The 23,274-nt window shown below is 38.7% G+C and overlaps 1 protein-coding gene across 6 annotated transcripts in view; it reads right to left on the bottom strand.

The window, feature by feature from the left end:
- Positions 1 to 18,717, bottom strand: part of LOC124178965 (serine/arginine repetitive matrix protein 2) — a 72,299-nt gene extending 53,582 nt beyond the window's left edge. For 3 of the 6 annotated variants that reach the window (XM_046562849.1, XM_046562847.1, XM_046562845.1), the window contains exons 1-2: positions 11,312 to 12,726; positions 5,429 to 5,926 (exon numbers count right to left, since the gene is read on the bottom strand). In XM_046562849.1, coding sequence (XP_046418805.1) covers positions 5,429 to 5,926; positions 11,312 to 11,413 — 600 coding nt within the window. In that variant the 5' untranslated portion in view covers positions 11,414 to 12,726. Of the gene's footprint in view, positions 1 to 5,428; positions 5,927 to 11,311; positions 12,728 to 18,471 lie in introns of those variants that run through there. The other 3 variants (XM_046562844.1, XM_046562843.1, XM_046562846.1) reach the window with 2 other exon arrangements.
- Positions 18,718 to 23,274: the final 4,557 nt, after the last annotated feature.

The following is a 23,274-nucleotide window of genomic DNA, read 5'->3' on the forward strand; positions in this document are numbered from 1 at the left end:
TATTTGTCACGGATCTGACTAACGACCGAGGAATATAAGAGAAAACATAAATTTCCGTCGTAAAACATGGTGCAGAGATTAGGAACAGCGTTCCAATCATTATCACACGATAATTACATTGATCATACAAACAAAGTGTTGTAAGAAAAATCAAACGACATTCTTACGTATATCTACTAACTTCATACACTCTCGTCTATATAATTACCGTAAAGATAATGATATACTATTATTTTTCCTAGAAATATATTTATAAGATAAAAGCAATCGTTTAAAAGCAATTTATTACGCCTTCCAGGATATAATTCTGACACAGAAACGCTCGACGGATATAATAAGTCGGCGCATCAACGCCGACACTCGCGCATTTGATACAATGAATTATTCAAGCTCAAACGTACATTGACATTGCGGTATTAATTCCGCATTTCGCCTCAATTTGAATAGGCGGGTACTCGAGGCTGCTAAACATCTATTAATCATACCTCGAGCGCTCTCGTATTTATTACAATTTTGCACCGGAGGTATGCATGCAACGATATGTACGTGTATAGATCCCGTCTTTTACCTGCCTTTTTCCATTCCCTGCAAGAGACGTCACGCGAATTTGCATTTGCCATTTTACAGACACCCGGTTATTCAGTCAACATTTATTAAACAACGTGGCTTTTATTTTCATTTTATGCACTTCGAAAAATTGGCTTCTAATAATTTTGGTAAATTAACCATCAAATTTCTGTTTTCCATCCGATTCCTGATTCTATTTCAAGATTTTTACCAGACAACGCGAGTCGCACGTCGAGTAAACATATTTTAGAGACAAGTGTTCCGCAAAAGGTAGTTTAGAGCTTTAGCCAAAAGCTTTTCGCAGAGTAAATAAAAAATAATTGTAATCATTCATCAAAAGATAAAATTAATTGATTATCTACTTTGTACTGCAGAATTTTCGGAAACTGTCCAAAAGTGTAAAAATGGTGTACGTTAATAAAAATTGGTATTTTCGTTTAAAATCGCGCGGCAACACCTGAGTTTGACCGTCGAATGTGTGTCACGTTAGTTTTAGACGTAATAGTCTCGCCTAGAACTCGCCTAGCCTAACTTTGAGCCCTGCAAACGTGTGTGAAATTCGTTATGCGGACAGAGAGCTCCTCCAGTACGAAGTTACGTAAGAGAGCGAGAGGAAAGAGAGAGAAACAAGCCGGAGATAGAGAACGAGCTGCAGGGGATGAGATCTCTCTCTGCGGCAAGAACGCAATCTGCCGGGATAACGCATCGAAGGAAGGCATGTGCGATTCGCTGCAACGAAAGTGCAACGCAGGTGTGCAGAATGACACACGCAAACGACACCCGCCTCAAGCCACGAGGCATTTCCCGACTCCAAATCGGGTCAAGTAGGTCGCTTAGTTAGCCTCGACTAAAATTAAGCTTTCCCTTCCTTCCCGTACACACATTATATCAGAGACGCGGATTCCTGCGGAGCTTTTCCGGAAGACGAAGCTTGGAGGAACCTTGAACCGTCAAAGATTAAAACGCGATCCAACTTCATGGCGGGTAAATAAACGGGAAGGAATTTGAGAAATAACGCGATCGCTTGACGGGAAAACAGAACTGCTATTCCGATTGCGATACTTGTCCATGAAACAAAAATGCAATTTTTTTAAAGTTGAATGTTTTAAGCTTGTAGAAATTCGTTTAAAATCCGATTCGAATTGAGAAGAAAAATTTAGGAATAATGAGAAATATTCAGGTTTGTAGGTTATTTTTTACACGGTGTTCAAATAATATTCTGTGTCACGACACGCGTTTATTTCATTTCCGGGGGTTGAGGTCAGGATGAGGATCGATATAAGTGATTATAATCGCGTTAAGTCGACTTCGCGTATAAACGAAAGTGAAGAAAATTATCGGCGGCTCTGTCTAATGTCCGTTAATTAATTAATTTTGGCGAAAAGTTAAGTTCAACGAAGCGCCATCGATCCTGACTCGAAGGTCTCTGTTTAAAGCTGGCGCTATATTGCTCGATAATTGAGATTTAGTGTGTAATATTTTCGGGTCAAATCTGAGTCACGATATTTAGGGCGAAAATACGTGAGGCGGTGTCGTCGGTAATATGGAACCGTGAAACAAAAACGGCAAAGAGAAAAAAAAAAAGAAAAAGCAAAAATGACTCGGTTTGACCTCCCTCTTTTATAACGAGGTTTTCGCCGACGTATCGCGTGGTTAGAAAACGCCACGCAATGCTAGCCCAAAGGCACGTGACCCCGGTTACAAAGCAGAAACTGTCAAGTTACAGACCCGGTTGGTCCTGACATCATTTTAGCAGACGACAGTTTAGCAGCCGAGGACTGAGACTAGTTAGCTACGCGGTATATCAGATTGCCCGACTTGCTGGAGAAAACGCGGCCCATGAACAAAGTCGCGTTTATCTCTTTTTTTCTTTCGTCTCTTTACTGAAAATTGTCAACAGCGCGGATAAAAAATGAAACTGAAAATAGTCGGATAATTTTCTTTGACAAAATGATCTACTATATAATATATAACTAAATGGAAGAATTACTTTCGAGAAGTAAAATATCGAGAGGCTTAAATTCGAATGAATAATTAACCACTCAAATTAAATCAAGCAATAAATTGTTCTTTTCAATGCCTGAGATATCGCGTCGTATGCAAATTTTTTCTTTTGTTCCTAATCGCGTAGAAAATTACGGTATTGTCATTTAACCGTGTAAACCAGTGCGAACAATGTAACTACACAGTGTATTCGCATCGTAAAGACGATGTTATTTATACATTTATTTCGCGTTTTCACTGCTCGTTTTTTTTCTCAACTTTTTTTTTTTTTTTTCCTCCAGCTTTCCGCGCGTTATCAACGCGAAGCGACGATGAAAGCGGGTCTTATCGCGCCGAATGACACAGGTGAACAACGGGACTGGATTACCTACACAAGCCGCGTCTAACATATATAATATTAATATACATGTAACACATGCGTAAAGCAACGGGGACCCGCAGAATTTTTCTCTCACCCACGTTGATAAGCCTTATAAATTTTTACCGTTTTTTTAAGATATTAATTTTTTTTTTCTCATCTCGTCAATTGGCGTTTCACCGGTATAAAATGAAAAGATTCGATTTTCCGCGGTGCTATAATACTATACGTTTATAATCCGTAACGGACTTGTGTGGTAGTAATAATATAGTAACGATTATGATAACGATGCCGGTAATAAGCACGTCAGATGTAAACGGACGCAGGGAATTTAACAGACAACCGTTTTTACAGGTTGCAGCAACCGCCCGTTTCACATAATGCGCCTCTTATACACGTTCGTTTCTGCATTTCTACACGCATTATACAGACGCAGATGTAGGCACGAGTAAAAAACTTCACGTTTCATTCGCCAGAATTAAGCTCGCTGTAGCTGTCGTTACGATAAAACGAAACGAGAGTACGTTTATAAATTATGATACATGTACAGGGCTCCGGTCTTTTGAGTGGTGTTTGTTTATTTAAGATTTTATTACAGCCAAATTTTAATAGCTCAAAATCGTGGGTGAGTGGATTCGTATTAGAGGGGCATACCTAGCCCTAAAATTAAATCCAGACGATAGCGCACGTCAAGTGGTTGTACATTAAAATTAATAAAGTAATTGAACGAAAGTTGAGTAGTTTGCGAGTGCGTGTGTGTGTGTGAGTGTAAAGTGCATTCTCAAGTGTTCGAATCATGCTTAACGACCGTATAATGCAATGAATATCTATGACGAAGGTAGATCCGTGGATTGGAATCATAGAGCTGTGCAGTTTTCAGAGAAATTATATCCGAAGACGCGAGCTTTGAATTTCGCGTTTGAACATGTTTTTTTTTTTTTTTTTTCTTTCTCCTTTAAATGTCTCGACTCAATGAGGGCAAATTACTTCCATTTCCTACCACCGAGGTAATTTTCTCTCTTCGGCCATTACGGCTAATCCAGTTAAGTATATGCGCGGTACAGAAAAATACGAGAGAAAAATATGACGGAGATTGAGTAAGGAAAAAATTTATAAGCAGTTATTCTACACCGTGATGAATCGCTGATCTAAGTCCAGAAAACATACCTTGAAATACTTTTACGCCCACTCAACGAACCAACGCAATGTTTGACAATGATTCTAATTGCAAGCGGCGTATCGTGTTTACATGTATGTAGAACGTAGTTCTATAAATGTGTGTAAGTATACACTTATGTAATTACATCTAAACTCAGCTAGGGATCCCAACATCTAAACACGATTTTCTACTACTCGCCATTTTATTGTTAATTCAGTCTGTAATTCATTTCACCGACGAGTCTATTTTCGTTCGACTATTTCAGTTACAACGGTTTAAAGAAATATCGTACTTAAAATATCAAACAATTGTAGTTATAGCGAATAATAGTTACGCGTATTTTGGGAAATTGTATTTGAACAATTTCAAGAGAATAGAAAATTCTGCGAAAGAAATTTAATTCCCATTGATTCGAGGAGATAAGAAGTTAATCGAAAAACGAACATCTCCCCGAACAATCTTGAATCAAGAATCCAAGCCCTTCGTCTCATTCGGTACTCTGCACAGGGCGATGTTAGAAAAGAAGGGAGAGCCCAAAGTAAAACACACCCTTTCACCCTCAAACTCTTGCGAGTCGGCGATTACAGAGGATGCGGATAAAATAACCCGGTGTATACCTATACAAATGGATTTTCCCTAATTCTCTCACCAGGCGAATACAAAATTTCAACTAAACAAATATTCAAATTACGGCATTTGCGAACGAGAAACGTTAATTATCCGGCATAAATGTGACATCGATAACAAGAGAGAAAGAATAAAAACGTGTCACGAGAATTGAAACCCTCGAGAGGCTATTCAAATTCTAAAACAAGTGAAAATTTTCAAATTATCACGTCCATTTTATTCCGACCATGCGCGAAGCAAGTACGATAACCTCGTCGATTACATATTCAACGACATTTGTGAATTAAATTTCACCAACACCACCACCACGTATGTAGAATGATACTCCGTAAACTTTTATCAAAATACATAATAAAACAGTTCACGTAAGCCTAATTGGACAGCTTTAGATAATGATAATAAAAGTGGTAGAAAAAAAAAAAAAAAAACATCACCAAACACAATCTACTTCTTCGGTAATCGAAGGCGTAGCACCCATGCAGCCCCAAAAGTACCAAAGTACCGTTTCACCTGAATGAAAAAAGGTTTTGTAAAATGAAACGAAACAAAATACGTTCGTCCCTGTTGTTTGATACACGTTTACGGAGGCCTTGTTTAAAATTGTTGAAATAAAGGAAACGAACAAACAAGAAGCACAAAAAGTCGATAGCGCAAAAAGTTGGCACAAATTCGTGTGAAAAAACAACAAACAAACAAACAAAGGTAATCCTCACCTTGGCCATCTTCGGGGCGATCACTCTCGGCGGTCGGAGGGCCAAACCGTTCCCTGCATTTCCATTCCCTTCGTTTTCGCGGGGCCTTTTTGAGGACCGAGCTTTCGGACCGGCTCCCGCTGCGTTTTCCTTGTCGGCTCCCTCTCGCGGTTTTCCTGGGCTTTTCCTCGAGGGTGGATTTTTCCCCCCGTTAATCGGAGGCAGCGCGAGACTTCCGGGTGCTCTGATCGTCTTCGGATGGCTGATTTCTGCGGCGGAATTCACCGCCGCCACCGCCGCCGGGGGCCGTTTCGATACCGTGATGGTTCCGTTAAGCGCAGCTCTCTGCCCCGTCCTCGGCAAGGTCCGACCTCGTACTGCCGCCATGGCGCCGACCCTCCTCGCGACGCCGCCTCCACCTCCACCCCCGCCGACGACGACGACGCCGCCTCCATCGCCGCTGCCCTCGTTGATCAATACTCCAGCGACGCCAGCACCGGGAACGCTGCGCGAGCCCATCTGCAAACACCAGCGATATCACTGCTTTGTTGTGTGTAACGCGTTAGCAAGCTAGGATCGGCAACGCGGAACTGGGAGCTAATATTTACAGCATTTTGTACAATTGGTTTGGCTTTTTGTTTTTTTCATGATTTTTCGAAGGAAATCGGCCTGGGTCGAAGATTGGACGGACCGAAGGATGGGGGCTGAAAGTAAAGGATTTTTGAAGAGGCGATGATATGGTTTTTTCGAAGCTGAAACGGAGAAAGGCGGAAATGATCGGATGTTAGGCAAAACTAAATGTATAATGTCAAAATACAGAATCGTCAGATTTAATGGAATGTGGATTGAGATGTGAAGAATGATCGGAAAATAGAAAGGTCAAGATACCGAATTGTCAAAAAAACCATAATAGCTAATTCACACTGTTTCAAAATGACAGACACATGGGCAAAACGTAGATGGGTAGAAATGTGGAAGGTTAAAATATCATCTCCTGAAAATTCATTGAGAAACAATTTTAGGAAGTATAATTAAATGGTCTTAGGAATGTTTCATAAATCCTGTAAATATCGATTAATTACCGTTAAATGCAATTTTTCAAAGAAAAATCAAATTCGTCTTATCCTCAGAATAAACATTTTTGTATCGGTACTTTGAGAAAATATAATTCACAGCAACAGTTTGTCAATGTACCTGTAAAAACAAAGTCGAAGACTTTCCAATGGTAAATCAGTTTTTTTTTTCGTACATACTGGATACACGTTTTGTGCAAAATAACGGTATTACCGGAATCACAATATTTTTTTTTCTTTACTTCCGGACGGAAATCATACCGCACCGAAAGCTTTCCCTTTTTCCGAACTACGGAACGAATAAAGTTACGACCCACAATCAGTTTTGCATGAGTTTTTCGCACTGTGAGCATTTCGATCGAGGTCACGATCAATGTTTGATTTTGCGATAGGTGTGCACGCGTTATAAGTTTTCATAAAAATGACTCTTCACCGGACTAACGCAAAGAATTTTTCAAACATGTGTCTCAGTCGCGATAACGAGAAAATTGCATCAGACATTTTGTTGGCGATTCTACATATTTAACTTTTCGATTGATGATTTGGGTAAAAATTCAAATTTCACTGAACCAATTGCATCGATGAGAGTAAAAATTACTCGACACGGAAAAACGGCAAGAAACTCGTTGCCTTTGTGAACTTAGGTCGGTGTAATGTTTATCCAGTTGGTGCGCAATTGAGTAACGTATATTCCTTTGAATTCCGTATAATAATCACATTTCAATGGTATATGTATAACCGTAAATATTCAACTGTTATTCGCATTACAGCGTTGCGATGTTAAGCCGGGAAATAATTGATCAGGAAATCTACTAACACGGCGCTTGCAATGTGCACGAAATAAATCAATCGTCATCGTCGATAAATCGAGAGGCATTTGAAATGAAGCGTCGGAATCTTTCAATCGCATGCATTATTATCGAAAGATGAATTATTCCTGTATCGAATAATGAGGAATAATTAGCTGCATCGAAAAACATGCCGGTATTAAAGTAGCGGATAAACGTCTAAAATGATCATCAAGACATCTTTGATGTTCCGGGAATTTTACAAACGAGTATTGGTTTAACTTTTTATACGGACTAAATCGCACGCTGACGTAAGTTTAGTAATATAATTCACCGGATTGTCACGCGCACATAAAATACAGTAGCTCTATAACTACGTGTGTAAAAAAATAACTCGAGGTATAAAAGTTAAGCGGTGGAATATAGTATTAACCGATTTCCCTCGTTTCAATCGATTCATTCATTACTTTTTTCGTGCAGTATCGAGCTATTTGAATCGAAACTTTGTTATTCAGATTAATGTCAAATCGAGAACGATCTCATTGATTTGAGTGATTAGCGGGGAAAAAAAGAACTCGTTTTTTATCGACAAAGCGCAAAGTGAACGACTGAAGGAATAAAATCTTCACCTACGTCCATTTCTTTCCTTATTTTTCCTCCGAAGGCTAAAAGTAAACGGTCGTTACTGATCGACGACGCCATAACTCATATCGCCTCACTGCCTGCACGGCTCGTCACCTGCAAACGAACTGCTCTTAGTCCGCAGGAGCTAGGCGCAAGCGTATGTGAGCAGGGTAGGTATATATCAGAGAAATTGTCGCATTTTTTAAGATTCAACATTATTCAACCCTTAGATATTTCATTCGTAATGCACGAGTTTTATTTCTTTTTTATTTTTCATTTAAACTTTGACGAAATTCAGGCATTGGTGGAACTTACTGAAATTCACGCGAGACGCGTTAAATATTTTGAGAGAAACGAGCGCGTGGCCGTTGAAAAATTTTGGAAATGTAGTCGAAAATTTATATACATTTCCAATATCAGAATTCTTTTAAGATGGAAACAACAAAGCGGATACAGATATTCGAAGAACTTTGTAGCTAACAAATCAAAAGATGAAACAACATCGGGTGAAAAATTTAGAATCGTGAGCTCTTGTCGGGTTTCGGAATTTTTTCAACTTTATCACACTCAAAATTCGTGGGTCAGAATATTACTTAATTAATATTACCATTTGTCAAAAGTTGGTAAAAGATGTTAAGTAGCTTGAAAATTGCTGCATACTTAAATGATCCGAAATGTTTTTAAATTCACAGGAGGATCTCCAAATTAAAGTACCGCTTAAAACTTATCGCATATGCACACCAATAAACCTGCTCACAAAAAAAAATTGAGTATATCATGATTGTTCGTTTAATTAAACGAGTTAATAAGCGCAAAACTCGAACATCTATAATTCTGTGGCTACGACTAGGCGACTTGGGCAAAAAAGAATACGTCCATTCTACTTCCTGTAGTACAATTCATACTTGCAAAACGAAAGAGTGTAATTACTCGTGTAAGGATGTTATATTTAATCGCGAAATCTCGCACAAGACGAAACGCGTTATATAATTAACTCGAATACATATTTTGCGTGGGACTCCTTACCCACTTTTATCGTAATGCGAAGGTATGACGTAGGTCGTAGGTACTTCCGTACCCGCAAGTTTGAGTGAACCTATTTCATTGTACTATACTGCAGGTCGGAAAAGGCAGCGCAACCGTCGGATTGTTGCGTGCGCGTGGAGTAATACAAAGAGAAAAGAGGTCCCGGAAGGATGATATCACATTTCGGGGTAAGAGCTACGCCCTAGGACTCAGGGACGGTTTTAGAGGTTTCAGAAAGTAAAACTTGGATTAAAGAGCACAATTCCAGGAGGAGCGTGATTAATCCGAAACCTCTGCACGCGCGCTTGATGACACGCGAAAGTGGCAATGTAAGTGCTCAAGAAGTGTGTCGCCGTATACAGTTCAAAGTAAAAAGTGAAGGATAACGAATTGCAATTGTGTTTGTGTAAAATTAAGGCGAACTGTTCAACGCTTGTGCCAAATATTTTGAAGCGTCGAGACAGAAAGGTGTAAGATGAAAGTGAAAATTATGTTAAAAGCTCGAGGAATCCGACAAACATCCTTTAAAATCGCGTCCTTTTTCTCGTCTGCAATCGTGCAACTAAATTCGTACCGTTTCCAAAGAAAATTTCATTATCTGGTCAGTGAAAACAGCGAATCTACTTCCGTTCGAGAAAATCGAGGATAATTAGGATTGCTTCAAGTTGTACGATTGCCGATGGAAAATGAGATGCGGAAACGAAAGGATTTATGTATGCCGAAGTGACTCTTCGTACTTGGGTAATACTTTGACAGCGAATCGCGGTACCTAGTTTCGATTATTAGTTGTTTTTCAGGGGGGGGGGGGGGGGGGGGCGGAAACGAGCCTGCAGACAGGCCGCAGACTGCGCGGTCTCTTCCCAATGGCTCCAGTAATCCGGTTTGTAATTTCCGCCCATTTCCCTCGCCTGACGTGCGAGGCAATTTCAATCGACCCCCACGTAACACCGAATCCATCGATTACGCCGCGCTGGACCGCAAGGAAATTAAAGAGATAAAAATAAAGAGAAACGAAGTTGATAAATCGCTCGCGTCAAACGTCGCAGATTCAAACACCGCGGGAAGTGAAAATGTTGCTAATTTTTGCTAAAACTTCTTCAAACATTTTCTTATAAACATCAACTAGAGGTTAATATGACGAGTAGAAAATAAAAATTACTATGATGTATTTCATAGCTATATTCTGTCAAAGTACCTTGAATCCCTTTGATGTTGTGTATTTTATTACAAATATCACGGTGATTTATCTCGTCCCTCGAAAGAATGATATATACAGAAATATTATATACAAAGCTTATAGAAGTTTCGTAAAAAAAAAAAAAACAACCCCAGACTATTCTAAAAAGCCGAAATTTTTTCAGCAGTTCATATTGCAAGGGTACGTATTTAAAAAATAATATTTGATCAAATCGAGGTACCAAGTCAAGGTACAGGTATGTAATAGTATATTGTGCAACTAGTGCACGAGTTACGCGTCATTTGATCCATTCTTTCTAACGGAAAAAAATAATTGAGACTAATGCACGAGAAAAAAATTTAGTTGGCGAGGACACTGAAACAAAACCCTAACTGCCGGCGCTGATAGCTTGAGTACAATGAAGCTTTGGCTATTTGCAGCATTGCCAACATCGTTCAATTGTATTATGGAATCGGGGCCTGAGAATCGGTATTTTTATGGTGCATACAGGGCCGTGAATCATAGTATTTTCATGGTATAAATCATACTAGGAAAGGAGAACAAGATAACGAGTGAAGATTATTCATAATTCTTCGTCTTCAGACACATATTTATTTCAATAAAAAATCGAAAAATCTTCTTCATAACAGCTCTTTGAAGGAGAAAAAAATTAATCAATGAATAAAGTTGTGTATGTATCGTATGCAGCTTGAAATGAAATGCTGTACGTTAATTCTTCTGAATAAAAAGGTCATGAAAAAATCACCCAATCCACCAAGAGAACAAAAAGCTAAATATCAATTCTCAACAACAAAACTGCGGTACAAATTATGGAGTAAATTGTGAAATCGTCAAATTATGGTACATCTACGGGGTATGGTATACGTACATTAATATATGGTACGATTCCTTTATTATGGTACGTGTTGGCAACACTGAATATTGGTGAAAGACATTCACGATACGTGTTGTAGAGGGCGGCACTGTTGGAGGCTATTCGCCCTATTAGTGGGTAATAATAGTTTTCGTTCTCTAGTGGAAAAATGGTTCGTTATTTCTCAACATGCTCGTAATTGATTTAGAAGTGGCGTTTTTTCTTCATAATTTCACCAGGAGGCAAAAATCGGCTATTTCTACGTTTGAAGTTTGGAAAAAGCTTATCCGATCTTTCAGGCTGAACTTAAAAACCAATCGATCAATTATTAAAAACAATCACCTCAGCTCGTCGCAGGTAAGGTTGAAAATTCCCTCTCATGGCAGAGCTTGCCAAGTTCGAGTCATCATCGAGGTGGCGAAAAGTAAAGCGCGGAGCTTTCATTCGTCGGCGTTTGAACAAACGACGGCGGTGTAAGTGGAGGCACTACACGAGCTTTCGCCACGTAAACACAAGCGATGCATATGGATAAGCAAACCGCGATGCACTGTCACGTAAGAAACGGGTTTTGCGATTTACGCTGCGTACTACGTCGTCTTACGAGAATCGCACGCCTGGGCAACGAGTAAAAACGGGAATGGAAGAAGGTGGAGTTCGCGACACTGAACCCGGCCGGGTGAATATCGGAATATTCGAATGGTGAAAATCGACGCCGAGGTGTACGAGTGAAAATAAAAGAAGCGGTGTCGCACGTGGCCGCGGCGGGCGCGATTCTTACCTCATTCGAAAGGAATGATATTTAGGTATATGCGTAGATAGAAAGGGAAGCGGGCACGCGACATCGGCGATCTCTTTTCCTCGCGTGTCTTCCTCCGTCGGTAAGAGCGAGACGGAAAGCGGCCGCTTCTCCGTGACTCTGAAGGCCTTGATCGCCGGCTTCGGTTTTACTCACGGCCTCCGATCGTTACGAGTACACACCTATCAGATAAGAAAGCGGCTGAACTCGGCGTGTCGAAGGCCTCCGTAGTCGATCCGCGTCGTCAAGTTCGTACGGCGAAGTCGCTCCGCCGGTAACGTAGCTGCGGAAACTCTGGAGGTTAGGTTAGGTTAGGCGATCGCCAGTTTCTCTCTTCTATCTTCCAACGTGGCTGCGAGATTCTGACGAGAATCTTGCTTCGATGCGGCGTGGCGTTTATCACGTTTACGCTCAAGCGTAAATGTAAAAACTTCTCACTTGCCGCGCATCCGCCATCGCCGGTTATTATTTCCTCTGTCGCATTATCGAGACCTTGCTGTCGTCCGTTTCTGCCAACTTATGATGAGCTTTTTGCTCCTCTGAAAAACTTGCTAACTTCCAGAGATCGATATTCCGGCGCAAAAAATCCCGGGACAAGTCACGAGATACTCGGAAAAACATCGCGGTCGAACAGTTCGGTTCTCCAACGGAAATCGTTCGACTTGGTGCTGCAAACTCATCGAATTATACTCCAATTATGCGCTGATGTTGACTCTGCATTTTTTCGGTCTCGCGGTGTCTTCTTCAGCCGATTATACACACGGTCAAAATATTTCCTACGTAGAAAAATTTCTATAACCACAGGTGTTTTTTGTTTTTGTTTTCAATACTCTGTGGAGAGAAATTGACGAAAACCTCACGTGCTGTTAGAAGAAATTTTTTAAATCGATCTAATACTTTTCATTCGTTATATTCTTTGATCGTGAAATTCTTCTGATCAACTTTTTTTTCATCATCCGTGTAACACTGATGTAAATGAATTGAAAAACTCGTAGAACCTTCCTCCGCATCAAAAAACGGCAAGTTGTTTTTTATCCAGCCAAACGCAGATCCTGTGTTTACGTAATTTTACGTAAACTCAAAAATCTCGTGCGAAATATCAACGAATTTTCTCCGCGGGGTTTCAATTCATTGCAGAATCTTCGTGGAAAAATTTTTGCGCATCGCGACGTTTCTCAAAAATTTTCGTACAAAGTTTACACGATATAAAGTTTTCTGACGAGGAGAAATGTAGTCCGACTCTAACACTTCCTGCAGCTAGGATTACAGTCGGTGAATGAAAACCGAGCCCGCGGGTCTCGCCTGCATATCCTGCGATCGTGCATCGCGTCTTCCGAGTCAGAGCGTCGTATTTCCCCGCGCTGTTCCCGATGCACTGGAGTTTCTGGTTGCGGATGATGTTGGAGGGAGGCTACGACTCCAGTCGGTCCTCTTTCTCTTTCTCTCCGTCTCTGAGTCACGTGGGGAATTGAGCTAATTTAGATCGTACTTAGCGACGAAATTATCTTCACATACATATCTGTACGCGATGTTATACACACTTGACGGAAATACACGCAATGTCGGTCTAAGCCCTACTCCACGTACCTAATATACCGGTCTTCAAGTAACTCGCATTTAAGTGAATGAATTTCGTCTAGTTCGGCTGTAACAGCAACATCGTACACTGAGAGAAAGTTTTAGTTCCGGTTACCGATCAGTCTTTAACTATTTTCATTTTTTACCACAGTCGAAAAATATAGTTCTAGGTAGAAAATGAAAATTAGTATTCTAGCTGTCACCGGAAAGTCTAGTATCTGTCACTATTCTTGCTCATTACGATCACTGTTACTATATTTTCTTGTAACTGTTGCGAAGATTTAACGCTTGTGCAACAATAAATTGACGTTAAAGCCTTGTTTAGCTAAAAAAGTAGAGTAAGCCGAATAAATTGATTATGCGTTGCAATTACCAAAAAAGGATCGTCAATAACGCAAAATGGTTACGTGTACCTCGTTTTTCGTCATTCCAACAGTATTCAAACAGTTTTTTTTAACGATAACTGGTTTACTGAATTTTTCTAGTTACTGTAACAAATGAAATTTTTCTTAGTGTAATATTACTATACGTTTGTAAATTTCATTTCAGTGAATTTATGCTATGAGAATACAAATATTCAAAGAATTGTTTCAACAATGAGCGTAATGACGCAGAAAAGCAACCAAGATGTCACGAGAATCCAAAAATATGTCACACAAAAATCCTTGAAGGAGGTTCAAAGGAGGTTTTAAAGACGTACAAAAGGCGTGGTTTTTTCGACGATATCTTTGCATTTTTTCGAAAGTAATACAAAATAAAAATTCAAAAATATCAATCGATGTAGAGACGAAAATTTTCCACACAATTGAATCATTCTTATTATGGATACGTGGTAAGTAAAGCGAAGACTTATAAATGTCTACAATAAATATTAAATGAAGATAATTTTTTCGCTAACCCGGCACGTGTTTGCCGAAGTGATAAACACTCGACGGCAACCGACAAACTGCGAGGTTTCAGTACAAGGAAAGTGGATAAATAGCTGTGAAATATCTCGGGGTATCTCGTATGGACCTAATCGACTTTTATTGGTCGTCGCGGAACGAATTGATCAGCTGCAGCGATCGTATGACGCCTGATCGTCGGACGATAAAATATTTCCAATTGATAACCCTTCGTGCCTGATAGCAAAAACGAGGCTTATCAACATTCCAGCATGTTCGATTCGTATAATTAAATATACGTTCCCATGCTGTTCGTCCTCTTTATCTCAAAACATTTTTTTTAAATAAATGAAATTTATGTCCCTCCATGGCCTGTCGTATTTAAAATTCCTGTACAATATGACGAAAAGAATATGGTTCCGAAAAATTTAACGCTTTTCTTTGACTTTTGTCCGAGATTTTTATATTCGCGTATTTCGTATCGAGACGATAATAATTATATACTGCAGCAAAAATTTGAGACACAGAATTCTTGAGGTACAAGTTCAAGTTCGGTTCTCGCATTTGCAAGTTTTGGAAATTTCGATATTACTTTTTAGACTCGAAACGCATTGTGACTACGAGCGAAATATATTTATCTCAATTAATATGAATGTAGGAAATTGATTAATTAATCTCTCTCACAATCAGTTCGTGTGATTGAACGGGCTGAAATTGGGTTACGCAGAAGAAAAAAAATCGCAGAGCAATATGCGATAGCAAAAACGTCCGAATGGAAGAAAAAAAAAAAAAAAATTTTCAACGATACCTTCAAGCTTAATGATTTTAAGACGGTTACTTAATTTATATGAGCCTAGTCAACGCTGGCCCAACTCGCTTATAGTTCAGGTTGCCAAATCTCAATATCTCGCGTTCAGGCTTGCGGATTGCGCAAGAGGCTGTGATTTTTAATTGATAGTTCAGTTTAAGACGCCGGGTTTGCAAGGCCTGCGGAATTATCTATGACGTAAGATCGGTGTTCGCCACGAGAATCAACGCCGGTAGGTAAGCAGCTATTTGTATGCACAAGTATTACACATATGCATACGTTGTACACGCATATTCTGACAGTCCTGAAACAAATCAGCGTGACTACAATCTCTGCTTCGAAACGTCACACAATTATGCAGCGCGCGATGTTTTCCTCCCGCAATAAAGGAATGACAGATTTAAAAATAATACAAGCAAAATAGCGTGAAAGAGAGAAAACGTAAAAAACAAAGACAAAAGAAAAAAAAAACAACAACCAACGAACTAAAAGGTAAAATAAAAAGTACAAACACGTCCGACGAACGCCTAGACATGAAATATCATTCGGCATACATTTATACACATATTATACTTCTAATTGACCGATCATACTGCTATTTGAGTCATACCTGACAATTGAAAGTGATTCGGTATTACTACCTTAGCTCTGCGCAAGCTTACAGTCGTAAATTTGTATAGTTATGTTACGATTCGAGGACGCCATACCTGAGTGACGAAAAGAACTAGAAAATAACATTAAATTAAATACTGGAATGGGAAAAAGTATCGGCATTAATATGCATGTAGGCTCGGAAACGATGTCGAAGGCGAGAGTGTCGATTGATTTCGGACTGTGTATTTTATCATAAATCGGTCAAGCTATATGGCACTCGGACGTATTTTTGCACTGGTTGTATGATATAAAAAAAAAAAAAAAAGGTTAAGAAAAGAATTCCTCCGACTTTTTCACGGCTTCCAGTTCGATGAATACGTTGCTCTTCATTTTCTCACCAAAGATGTAAGTCGCACACAACTTTTTATTTCTCTTTTATTACAAAATTTTTTGTTACGCGACTAAATCTACATGGTAATAAGTGAAACCGTTTTTATCTAGTTTCCGATTTGAAATATCTTTTTCTAGCAAGTTATAAAATATAAACTAATTTTTGTTGTACTTCAGCTTGCCTTACTGGCATATTTAAGGCATTTGCAGTTTCTCTAACAATAAATTTCACGATCAATATAAAACATGGATATTTTGAACGATAAAAATGTATGAAATTTCGGAAAATCGGAGAATGATTCACGAGTTATCATTCACTTTCGAAACTTCCAGATTTTGAGAAGAACAGTTTACGTTTATTATACAAATCCGTAATTCGGTATAAGCCAGATAATTCTGAGGTGAATATATTACACACAATTTCTAGAAACACAGTTAAACATACATTTCCGTGTAAAAATATTCGACAGCGGATGAAAATGTGATTTGATGAATGTAAAAACACTCGGAAAAATTTTACCAACCAATAAGTAACGGACCAACATTGTAAACTATACGTTTCATAAGCCACTCGAAACCAGGAATAATTTCGCACAGAGAAAAAAAAAAAAAAACGCCGTATGGAAGAAAATCGCAATTCGATCATTACACAGCTATAGCGAGAACCGTTTCGGACCTTCAAACCCGTACTTCGAACCTGACAAAACTGCTTTTCAGGTACAAGAAGCCACTCGAAAGGTCAACGAGATATCCGTTGACAGCTTTCTACATTTCGCTGTCAAGCACGTCATTTTCGACCTGAAAACGGTCGCGGCATCATAAAAGCGGCAGCGCACGGAAGCCTGTCTTCGACTGATATTTCACTTCCAATTAATCCTGCAGCTTGATGCACTTGCGATGACCACTGAGCTAGATATAATCGATGCATCGGTTAATCGAGTCCGAAAAAATGATCGAACGCGACTCGATTGAATCGGTAAAAATTAATCGATTATTTCGTTTTTTTTTTTTTGTTTTTTTTCTTTTTAAACGCTGCATTCGAAACCAAATTTGGGTAAATTTCAGTACGTAGTCTAAATAGCGGAAAAGTGTTTGCGATAATTTATAATTTCATTTAAAATATATTTCAATTTCCGGTAAAAATATTCATTTATTTTTCACTTATTGTATCAAATAGGTACTTGGTAAGTAAAAGAATGATAATAATTGATACTTTAATCACATGAATTGATATTGTATCGCGTCATTCATAGGAGTAGAAAACAAGAATCGATTGTGAAGAAAAATAATCGAGTCGGTCGATTAATCGAGCCGGAAAAATAATCGATTTAATCGAAAATCGATTGGTTTTGATCATTCTTACGATGCAATTGCGAGTACACATCGGGTTTTTACAAGTGTTAACATCGCTGTTTTGACCTGAAACTGCACGCAGCGCAACCGATACGCAGTTTGCGTGAAGATAAGGCTTCTGTGTGAAATTCACACGTACAATATGCATGTATGAGATATCGATAGATTATGCATTCGCAACGTGGCAACTCGGCTTCGAGGGTCTCGTGTACCTACACAACAGGTCACCCGCTGTTTATCGATTTCAAATAATTACGGTTAAGCACTCGACCCTCAATTACGACCGGCTCGTGTAGCACAGCGTGTGTAATGGAGAGAAATAATTGAAACGGTAAATTATGATCTCAGCAGGAGCTCTGCCGCAGCGTCTTCGATAAAATATTATCGAACTTTAGCCTTTTGACAGTCTCGTTCAGTCACGTTAACCGATTAAAAAGCCGTTTCGAATCAAGTTATCGACAAGACAACACGGGTATATAAATGTAATACCGCCAATTTGAGCGAAAAAAATTACCCGATTACCGCAGCAATGAACATTTTCAAGCTGAGTTGGAAAAAATTTTGAAATATGATACGATGGTTGGTACGAGGGTGAAAATATTTTCACACCTCAGGCGGACAAACTTGTAAGTTGGGGGTTGAGATTTTTGAAAACTGTCCGTTAGAAAGGAGCGGCCTGTATACAGGTTCGAAGTAGAGAATAAACACTCCTGACACACTTCAGTCAATCACTCGTTGATCGGAAATGAAAATTTCTATAAATCTCACTGTCAATCGCACTTGATCTTCACGCACGAGTTCTCCGCGATGTTTAACGAAAAATGAAAGATATCGAAGTAGAAATTGCGGGTATATATTATTATTATTATTACTATTATTACATACAATACTTTTGTTTCGACGAATGCGGGTGAAATCGTCACGATCGTCACGATCGTTTTTCTATTTCATGTAGGTATAATAAATAATTTCACGCCTACGAGATAACGGAATGTAGACGAATTTGATTATCTCTCGTACGAAAAAACGCGGGCGATTTAAAATGTATGGTGAAAAAAATTGAACGAACAAATAACGTTGCACAACGGCAATGGCTTACCAATTTCCTTTTTTTCCGGTGATTTTCCATGGGCTCGAAGCACCGGTCTGCACCGAGCCTGGACAACGATCGAGCCGGATTTAAACACTGCAGTAATGCACAAACGGTATTGCAAACGCGAAAGATGAGCCACGAGCACCTGTTTCCGTGCCGGCTAAACTGAAACTGAGCGGCTCCCCGAGTGCGGTATATTGGTACCTCTAACCACGGTGCGGGAGTAGGGAAGAAGAAATCGCGTGTAGAAAACAAACTCCAAAGCTAATAGAAGCCGAGAGGAGGATGGAAGCGCGAAGAGCCCGGAGAGCGATAGGCGCGCTTAAAGGTCATCATCGCTGGCGGTTTCTGGCTCTTAAATCGCGTCGGTAAACACGGGTAAATAATATCGCGAATTTAAAAACGGCCAATCATCGCCCGGAACGGGGGAGGAGACCGGCAATAACAGCGGCCAACATCATCGGCATAATAAGGTGTGTTTGGGCCGGTTAATAATAAGGATTAATAACGTATCACGATGAAATCAAGCTCATTGTTACGGCCGATATGTAATCCATCACGTTGTATTCTATTGTAGTTTCTTTTATTGGCCAATCGGTTTTTCTTTCTTTTCTTTCTCGTACTTATCCGCCCGTTCGTTTATAGTCGATTCCTGAGCGACGTGTATGATGTGATAGATGTATGTACGGGCGGCATGTATCGTAAACAATATGGCGTATTGTTCACCGACTGTATCGATCGTTTGATCGATTTCATTGATCGCGGCTCGTTCCGAGCTCGACTGACATTTACAGGTGGCAAAAAATTCATATCGGACGCACTTGATCCGTGTCTGCAGACCTGCACGCCTTGACTATAAACACTCCCGTAAAAAAAGTACCTACTTTTGTACTCGGAGAGGACAAAAAGTAATTGACACGTAATATCACTGTCAGAAAAATTTCAACTAAACATAATGACCCGGCTGGTCCACTTTACATTTGTATTGTTTGTTACATTTCTTTTAGTGAATATGAAACACATTTTAGTAATATCAACATTTAAATTGTTACATTAACATTTAATTTCTCCATTTTTACTTGTTTTTTTTTTCAATTAGTAATACATTGAAAAATGATTAAATCAATCCGTGTAACTATTCATAGCTGTTACTGTAACACATTTTCTATGTTATGGGAAAACTGTGGCCAATTGATAAAAATGGAAATAAACTAATGAAGATACTATGTTTAGTAGATTTTCCACAGAGAAGCGATTGCGTTAAGAAAATGTTTTAGAAATCAACTCTGTCATTTGTATGAATAATAGATTGACCAGCGATAAATGTCAAAGCGAGAAATTCACCGCGAAGGTCAATCGATTGCAACGCTGTGTTATCTTTGCTTCTCAAATATGCATGACAGCAACTTGTGGCAAAGTCCTCCGACTAAGAATTTGGAAATTACAGCGCAAAAACCCAGAAATTTCGACACATTTTCTCAGAGGTTGATCCCATGATGTTTTAAAAGCCTTTTTTCAATTCTTCGGGGTGCAATTAGTCTGCAAAGGGTCATTCAAATCGATCGTGAGACGAAAAGTCGACGGTTATGAAGAACTGATTATACGCGTTTTTTTCTTCATTGTCACGCTGATATCAAATGTGTACAGCGAACGCTATGATTTCATTTGTTAGTATTTCGGAACGGTAAAAAAATCAGATCCTGCAAGTGTCTGAATAATTATTCGATATGAATAAACGATACGGTACTTGATTGGTTTCGCCGATGTGTATTGAAAAATAATCAACCGACTTCGCCAACATTGTGACATTTAAAATTCCAGATATTTATTGCATATCTCTTCGTGAGATTACTCTCGATAATTGTGAACAAACAGCGTTTGAGATGCGATATTGAACCGAAACGTGAATTGCATTCCAAGAAACGAGGAGCGGACAGTGTGCAAATATATTCAAGCTAATTTCCGCGCAAGCTGCGGCGCCGTGGTAAAAGACAAAAATACACCATCAACTCCGTTGGTAAGATAGGTATAATACAAACTACACTCGTACTATGCGAGAAGCAGCTGCTGCGTACTTGGAACGAAAGTGCGAAATACACACAACCACATGTGTGCTCGCAATTAGGCAAATACTGTCGTTTTACTAGGTATGCGGGATGCCGACTAATGTGATTATCATGCTGCGATGATGAAAGTGAAGAAAAATATCGTTTTTTTTTTTTTTTTTATTTGGGTACTATTTTTTGATCCTCTGCAATTATAATATGGATGGAATTTTCGTATTTTATATAAATATACAGCGGCTGGGCCGACGCATTGCGTTTACTATGAATGTGATTTTTTGTTTTTCAAATTTCGTTCTGTACAGAAATTGACCAAACAAAATAAAAAAAGAAAAAATCCAGGGTACAAAATCAATTCTTACACCTTTGGAAAAGATCATCGCGACAAATGTTTTATTTTCAATTATCGTGCAAGGCTGCCTTCATATTAGTAGAAACAGAATTAACAATTGCACAATTACTTGCTCTGAGAATATTTTCGACTAATTTGTTTGTGCATTTCTCGGAAAGGCAGGATTTAAAAAATTTGGTGCCTACGTGCCAAACGGATAATACAGCGCAAGCATCGAAGTGTGTTGGATAAGCTTTAAATCTGCAGTACCGACCGTGGCAGTTGACGGTAATTCAGAATCCGACACTATTAATGTTATGTTCTTGGCATCGGTAAAACGTGACGATAGGCAACTAAACATACTGCCGTGTCTCTTTGCGAAAAACCCCTGAAATATAGCATGTTGACAGGGCAACGTCGGTGAACGTAAGGATACATCTGACTGGAATGAAAAATGTCAAAAATACATACGTATGACGTGATATTTTATTATGTTGAACAAGAAGAAAAACAGGAAAATGCATAGTAAACACAAAGAGACACGGTTACAATATTTACGACGCAATTACAATAATCGCGAAACGGTATGGAATGAACAATGGCGGGGTTTTTTTTATGCCTCAGAGTAAATAAGCAGCATTTATTATTAACTACTTTAATTCTTACACTTGTACTCCCTTTCTTCAATTCATATATTTTTATACTTAACTTTGTAAATACCTCAAATTTATGTATGTATATATATATATGTGTGTATATATATATATATATTATCTATAATTTGTAATATTTGACTAATTAATATTTAAGCACACGACTTGTTGTTTTCGTTTCCATTTTTAAACAACAGAGAAGCACATTTTGGCATTTTTTATATAGATCATAATTCATTTTATTTTATTTTTTTAATTTTTTTTTTCTGAGCACGACCGGCGCCGACGTTTTCAAGACTGCATATGATTGTAATATCGCAAAAACACGTTTCGTTTACTGTTCGTCGTTGCTTTTGGAATACTAATTCTGAACTCTGTTTAGGTTAGATACCACCGAATTATTGTATTCGAGATTGAAAAATTAAGTGATTACGTTTTGCAAAAAATTTGGTAGCAAAAGATCACAGCTAGGCACTTCGGCAGCATCGAATTTTGTCATCTCTGTGACAAAAGTGGCACTCTTTATTATCGGTATTTGTAATATATATAGGTATATAATATTTATATTGTCATGCAGCAAATGAGTTGAAATGAGAAAGTAGAAGACAAAAAAAAAAAATAGAAAATTTAAAAAAATATCATCAATGCGATCATCAGAACGACGCATCAGCTGAATACAAAGATAATGATTACAATAATTAGCGTAAAGAGAATATTGTATATAAATTCAACTATAAATTTATATTTGTTGTTATTGTAAATGTAAATTTAATGTAAACGTACGTGATATTGAACGGCTAAGGTATACGTTAAAAAGCTATTATATCAGTTATTAAAATGCGCGTCAAACCCTTAATATAGTTGTATTATACTCAATAATATTACATGTACGTAACAAGCTATTTGAAAACTGATAAACGGAAAAAGATTATGAAATTGTGCGGTTTACCATGAAAGGTAATAGTTTATCAGGCGCAGTTGAGACCTAAATTATTTCAATTATTGGTCAACATGAGATCGGCGCCCAATTTGTTGCATTGAAATATCAGTTTGCTTTTCATTACTTGATTTCTAACTTCAAAGATTAGTCGAGTCAGAGCGGTAAGCCTCACGTTACATTACCGGGGCTGCAAGTGGCTTAAAACTTCAATAAACGCCGACCGACTTCCAAATTTATTTTAGAATATTCGCGATTGAAACACATTGTACTTTTTTTTTTAGTTTTGATCGTAGTACGTCTGACGTCTCATATTCGTTTCCTTTTTGTCAATATTCGCGACATATCTCGAGGTTCAAAACGATCCGCAACCCCGTCGTCCAAGTTAATTAACTTAAATTTATTCTGCAGTCCAGTTTTCTGAGGACAAGGTATTGTCTGGCTTATATACCGGTTCGAAAATTGGTAACGTTAGGCTTCTTGGCTTCCCGTTATTTCGTGCAAACATACATAGGTATGCAGACGCAAACAAAATGAGGAAGTAATTTACAAGTACAGCAAACAAACGCACAGATTCATTACAACGAGGTATCCTTTGTTCCAATCAAAATTTCACGTGTCTATTAATCGCCCGGTGTTCCGTATCATTATGCGCAATATCGTTTTACCTACTTTTACTCATCTCGTCAATTTTTTCTTTCCAATTCTTTTTATCGCAACGACCGCACGTACACACAGAACCATAAAACGAACAAACATCCAACACATACACACAGCTATTACAGTACTTGGCTCAATTAGGGGCGAGTTCTGCAGTTTACGATC

Source organism: Neodiprion fabricii, chromosome 3 (assembly GCF_021155785.1).
Source record: "Neodiprion fabricii isolate iyNeoFabr1 chromosome 3, iyNeoFabr1.1, whole genome shotgun sequence".
Taxonomy (NCBI): domain Eukaryota; kingdom Metazoa; phylum Arthropoda; class Insecta; order Hymenoptera; family Diprionidae; genus Neodiprion; species Neodiprion fabricii.